The sequence below is a fragment of the Brassica napus genome, chromosome C1, assembly GCF_020379485.1.
Source record: "Brassica napus cultivar Da-Ae chromosome C1, Da-Ae, whole genome shotgun sequence".
NCBI classification, from domain to species: domain Eukaryota; kingdom Viridiplantae; phylum Streptophyta; class Magnoliopsida; order Brassicales; family Brassicaceae; genus Brassica; species Brassica napus.
In genome coordinates this window covers 44067519-44074067 of record NC_063444.1, presented here as the reverse complement: position 1 = coordinate 44074067, position 6549 = coordinate 44067519, and the positions used below count along the sequence as shown (strand labels likewise).

The following is a 6549-nucleotide window of genomic DNA, read 5'->3' as shown; positions in this document are numbered from 1 at the left end:
TGGTTCGACAATCTTTTATACTACATTGATTTGATCTTGGACCCTTGAAAAGTCATGCATCAAATTGGCGCCGTTGCCAAATTCTAAGTTGATTATGACATTGGGATTTAATCATTTGCTTGAGACTAAGTCAATTTTTATTTAATTGTGTTATTGCTTCTCTTTGTTCTTCTCCCTTTGCATTTCAGGTGTATGAACACAAGGAGCAAAGGTCCAACAAACCTAGTTCCAAGAGTTGAAGACATTAGAGCACTTGAGAGGGAGATTGCAAGACAGAGAAGAGAAGTAGAGCAACAGGCTCGCTTGCAAAGGTTGGGGTTTGATATGGAGAATCCGCCTCAAGATGGTGATGCCCTAGGGGGCATTGATCCAAGAGTTGATCATCTTAGACCACAGCATCCACAGCGCCAAGCTAGAGCTATTGGAGCCTATGATCAACCTCACATTCATGGTCATAGGTTGGGAATCAGAGCACCAGCTGTGGAGAACAACAACTTTGAGATCAAGTCAGGGCTGCTTAACACCGTAGAGAACAACAAGTATCATGGCCTTGCTGCTGAAGACCCTTTTGATCACTTGTACAAGTTTGATAAATATTGTGGCTTGTCCAAGACCAATGGTGTTTCTGAAGTGCCTTCAAGCTCAAGTTGTTCCCCTTTTCTTTGGGAGACAAAGCACACCAATGGGAGAAGACTCTTCCAAGTGACTCTATCACAACTTGGAATGAGTGCAAGAGGGCTTTCCTAGAGAAGTTCTTCTCTATCTCAAGGACGGCCAAGATCAGGAATGAAGATCTCTAGCTTTCAGCAGAAGAACGTAGAGGGCTTTAGTGAAGCTTGGGAGAGGTTCAAGGGCTATTGGTCTCAATGCCCACATCATGGCTTCACCAAAGAGAGTTTGCTCATTACCTTTTACAGAGGTGCTCTTCCAGAGTTCAGGAGCAGATTAGACACAGCCAGCAATGGTTTCTTCTTGGGTAAAACTGAAGAGGATGCAGAGGAGCTGGTGGAGAACATGGCTAAGAGTGACTCAGTCTACAGTGAGGAGTATGATAGAAGCAACAGAGGTGATGATCAGCACACCAGGAAAGAGCTGAAGTCTCTCCAAGCCAAGTTGGATCTACTTCTTGGAAAAAAGGCTAAGCAGGAGAATATGAACTTTGTTGGTGACCAGAAACAAGAGGCACCTCCAGTGATCAATGAGGTTGATGGTTTAGAAGGCTAAGAGGAGCTGTACTTCATCAATGCTAATGGCACATGGTATAAGAAAGAGCCCAACTTTCAGTACCAAAACAACTACCAGCAAAGGCCACTCTACAACAATCAGCAAGGAGGTTACCAAGCCAACCAGTCTCCTCAGACTCAAGGAAGCTCTTCTCAAGCTCAAGCTCCAGATTCAAGTGTGGATTCTATGTTCAAGCAACTCTTGGAATTTCAGGCAAGAAATGAGAAGACCATGATTTGTGAGTTCAAGAACATCCATGCAAAGATTGATGGGAACTATTCTGACCTCAACAATAAGTACATGCAACTTGCCTCTCATCTCAAGGCTTTGGAGAGTCAAGTTGCTTCTATGCCTTCATCCTCCAAGCAGCCAATGGGGTCACTACCAGGGAAACCAGAAAAGAACCCCAAGGAGTCTTGCAATGTTGTCTTCTCCACTACTTCTCCAGGGATTGAGCTAAGTGATCATGAGAAAGAGGAGGATGAGATTGAAAGACTGGTATTTGGAACTGAGTTTGGGGAAGTTGAGAGAGTTGTTGTGGCCACAGCTGAAGCACAGATTGTGAAGGATGCTGCCAGGAAGGTTGAAGCAACAAATCTGCAAAGAGCTGAGCACAAGGCTGAGAAACAAGTTGAGAAGAGAGCTGACAACAAGCTGAAAAAGGTTAAGCTAGAGGAAGCCACTGAGGTTGAGCTATCACCCTATGATAAGCTCCATTTCCCCCCCCCCCCCCCCCCCAAAGAGTTCTCACCAAAGCTCAGAAGAAGGTGCTCTCCAAGTTCAGGAAAGATCTTAGGGATATTGGGGTCAGGCTTCCAGAAATCTCGGGTATGCGTGAAGCTCATGTCCAGATGATGCTCATCAACGATATTCTAGACCACCAAGCTGAAGTGGCCGAGATTTTGGACATCTCCATTACGAAGATTGATCCACCAATCCCTCCAAAGTCCCTGCCTAAGCTTGAGTCTCAAGGGATGTTCACCTTGCCTTGCTACCTTGGTAAGCTCACTTTTGATGATGCTCTTGTTGATTCTGGTGCAAGTGTTAATGTGATCTCAATGGAGATGATGAAGAGTCTAGGGATTGAGAGCATGGAGCCAAACACATCTTCCCTACAGTTTGGAGATTCCTCTTCTACAACTCCTATTGGTCTCATCAAGGACTTCCCTTTGAAGATTGGAGCATGCACCATTCCTATAGACCTCACTGTTCTGAAGATGGCAACTGAGAAGAGAGTCCCATTGATCCTTGGCACTCCATTCCTTACAACAGTAGGAGCTTGCATAGACTTTGCCAACAAGAAGGTCACACTCGTAAATGTGAACAAAGATGTCTCCTATCCACTACAATCACCAAAGATGATTGCTGAGTATTGTGGAACAATCACTTGTGGAGCATCCTCCATTGAGAAGATCAAGGCTGAAGGGGTTGGTATTAAGAAAGAAGGTCTTGCTGGAGAGTCCTCTAAAGAGCTGTGTGATGAGCACTTGGAAAGTGCTACAAAGGAGGAGGTGAGTAGAGCCACAAAGGCTGCTCATGGCAAAAAGAAGATGATGAAAGAACATTACCCTCCACCTCTTGATATAATGCCACACACTCTTACTCTTCACCCAATGAAGTTCAAGGATGGAGCTATTGAGTACAAGATCAAATGCAAAGGAAAGTCTACACCATTTTTCAAGTGCAAAGGCCATCATTACTTCACAGCTCCAAGATGATCCAATCAAGCTTCAAGAGCTTCTCTCTCAAGTCCTCACCATCACTCTTGAAGGTGGGAAAGATTATCCTCTTCATTAGCCAATTGGAAGGAAAGTCAAGCTAGAGACTTAAAACAAGCTCACTTGGGAAGAAGTCCCATGGTATCCTTTGTATATATCTATATGTATATTTTTCTTGCTTTAGTGTGTTTGAATAAGCTTAGGGACAAGTTTGGGAGAATTCTAAAAAAATTCCCAAAGGTCATGTCGAAAATTCCAAGGTGACAACAAGTCCTCCCTCCTCATTTCCCTTCTTTTATGACAGCCAACTTCAAGTAAGTGCATTCTACCTTTGTAAATACTTAGTTACAATGTTTATGTATTTCCCTTAGATCTCTCCTTTGAGCTTATTCTCACACAAGAGACTGTGTGAAGTAAGTTTGGGGGAGAGTCTACTATCTCACATTGTGTTTTGTTTTGTCTACTTGTCATTAAGTCTCATGCATTGCATTGTGAAAAATTATTTGCATAGAAAATCCACAAAAACTGAAAAATTTCAAAAATCACAAAAATAAGCATTTAGTTGCATCATTTGCATCTTTAGGATTTAGTCTATAAGCATTTAGATTGCATTCATGCATTGGGAGAAACCTTGTAAAGAACACATGTCTAGAACTCAATTTGACATCCTAGCTAAACATATCAAGTAGCTTAAGCATCTTTTGAAAAAACTTGTAAGCTTCGAGCCTTGAAAACTCTTCTTGAAACTTGTTTGCTTGCTTGATATTGACATTGTTCTTAAAATCAGCTCCAAACTGAACTTGGCTTGAATGAACTTAATCTCACTTGCATATGGGCACTTGCATACTTGATTATGGATCTCATACACATTTGAGTTATCTTATTCCATTATACCAATCTTTGTTAACCCAAATGGCACTCCATACCCTACAACCCTAACCATTCTTTGAGACCAAACATTGAATTGCATGAGTGAGACCTCTTTTGATAGCTTGTTATGTGCAAAATCTTGAGAGTATTGGAGGCGACATAGATTTGTTCTCATCTCTTGCTAGCAAAATGAGCTAGCATTTGGGGATGGTGAGAGGGGTTTTATGTGTTCTAAATGTTAATATCTTGGGTTTGGAGAGTGAGAAAGATGAGAAAGATGAATAAAAGAGTGTCATTAGAAAAGAAAACTCTAGGGAGAAAAGGAAAATATGAAGCTCTAGGTTATGTACAAAAGAACCTTCCCCCTTTAAAAAAAAAAAAAAAGAGAAAAAGAATCAAAGAGAAAGTGGAGAAGGAAATGAGAAAGAGTTAGAGTTAAGTGTTGTAAAGAAAATGAATTAAAGTCCCTAGTTGGTTGAGTCAAAAGAAAAAGAGAGTTGTTCATTGGGCGAGTGATGTGAGTGGGTTTTATTTTGGTTTTGAGATGATGATAAAAGGGTAGAACTTGTAATCACTTAGGAAAATGGTAGAATGATGAGAATGAATCTATGTATGCATGAGTTGCTTCTAATCTAAGATAAATTTTGCATAATGATCAAGTTCCTTGTTCTTGAGTGATAACCACCTTGGAATAATAACATTTGAATCCTTCTTTTCATTCATATTAAACCATTGCTTACCTAGCCAAATGATTGAGATCATGTGCCCATTTGTGAGAATTCACCTTGTGTGTGTGTGTGAATCAATGTGATAGCTGGTTGAAGGAACTTGTTAGTTGATGAGTATTGCAACTTGAGTAGTAAGAGTATGGATAGGCCTAGAGAAGCTAGAGTATAATAAGGGAGTTGCTCATGCTATTTGCTATGTTTTCTTTGGGATGTCATATTGAAGGCTAGAAAGTGTTTCTTTTGGCTAAGCTCCCATCTTTATATATCTCCTTCTTGAGTTTTTGAAAAGTTTACTTGAGGACAAGTAAAGGACAAGTGTGGAAGAGTTGATATCTTGCATATTTACATGGTTTTAACCATCATTTCTTGTACATAATGATCATGTAGATTAGTAATTAGGCATCTTTAGGGTCCATTTTGCATACATGAGTCTTTATTAGAGGCTAGAGTGTGCTATGGAGTTCTTGGAGGTGTTTAGAGACATTTGTGGTGAAAAAGGGTGAAATATGATCATGGATGGAGGTCTTAAAGATCTCTTCTGTTGCTAATTTTTGGGAAGACATAGTAAATTGAGTTAGCTTTCCAATGGAAGTGGTTTCAAGCCATTTGGATCTGTATTGGAGGAGTTATGATCGATTTACTGGAGGCATATCAACCCTGACGCGGGTTGGACCAACTCGGGTTCCCTTACCCGGGCGCGAGAAGAGGAAGATGGACGAGAGGGCCGACGCGGGTAGATGGACGCGGGTTAGCTTACCCGGGCGGCCTCACCAGAAGCTAGATGAGGAGCTGACGTGGGTTAGACGATGCGGGTTGCGACTGATGACTTCTACCCGAGTCGCGGGTTTTACTTTGGCGATTTTAGACATCTTTTTAGGGTATTTTAGACTTTCTAAAGGAAACCATTAGGTTTTCCAAGGACATATAAATACTCTTGTAATCCCAAAGTTGGGATCTTATCTTATTATCTATTAAATCAAAGACCATTTTGGAAAAAAGATCTAATCTTGATCATAATTTCTTATCTTTGCTTGATTATCTTCTTGCAATGGCTCAAGAAGATTATAACCTGGACATGAGCACAAAATCTATGGAGATAACCTACTCATTACCAGCAGAAATGATGCTGGCTCCAGACACCCCTCCTATTCATGTTACAAGTGATATACAAGTTCGAAACTTGCTCGAGATAACTAAAACGCATGGAGTACGGCTTTGTGTATCAAGCCGTAGCAAGGTGGAAACAGTTTCAGAGTTCAGGGAAGAAGATGATGAAGCTGATGAAGCTGATGAATGTTTTGAAGATGATGATGATGATTTGGTTGAAGATGAAAATCATGATGGGGAGGAGGATGATGGGGAGGAGGACGATGGAGAGGAGGATGATGGGGAGGAGGATGCTGATATCTCTATTGTTGCTGAAGCAGACGAGAATGGTGAGGATTACAGTGTTTATGGAAAGGTTGAAGATGAGGATGAGGAAGATGATGATTTGTGTTTTGAAGATTTCAGAAATATTGAAGGAGGAAGATCGAATGGTAACATTATCTATGTCAAACAAAGTTTTGTTAGCAAGGATGCACTGCTTTCAGAGCTGCGATTGACAGCAGTGAGGCTTAGGTTCTCCTTCAGAATATACAAGTCAACGAAAACTCTCCTTGTCACAACATGTCCGGTAAGTGGTTGTGAATGGAAGGTCAGAGCGAGTGTGAAACATGGGACAAACACGTTTTGGGTAACAAAGTATGTGAAAAAACATACATGCTCAGTGGGAGACCGAATCGCTCAGCGGAGACACTGTACTCCGAAGTATGTTGGTAGGCTTTTCATTGATCGTGTTGGAATCATTGATGGGTTGAATCCGCAGCATATCACTGATGCAATGAAGAACATGTTTGGCATGAAGTTTGATTACACCACTTCATACAGAGCACTTTTATATGCACAAACATTGGTGAGAGGATCAGCATAAGATGGGTATTCGCGTCTGCCATCATATCTCGAGCAAA

The 6549-nt window shown here is 41.2% G+C and overlaps 1 protein-coding gene and 1 non-coding gene across 2 annotated transcripts; one reads left to right on the top strand and one right to left on the bottom strand.

Annotated features, from left to right (window-relative positions):
- Positions 1–776: 776 nt before the first annotated feature.
- LOC125581007 lies at positions 777–884 on the bottom strand. Its single transcript, XR_007318718.1, has one exon. It is a non-coding gene; the product is annotated as a small nucleolar RNA R71 (small nucleolar RNA).
- On the top strand, positions 787–2942 carry LOC111201795. The gene is made up of 4 exons (XM_048744016.1): positions 787–1203; positions 1267–1911; positions 2076–2223; positions 2305–2942. Exons 1-4 carry the CDS (start codon positions 787–789, stop codon positions 2940–2942), a joined length of 1848 nt encoding a protein of 615 aa, XP_048599973.1.
- The last annotated feature ends 3607 nt before the right edge of the window (positions 2943–6549 follow it).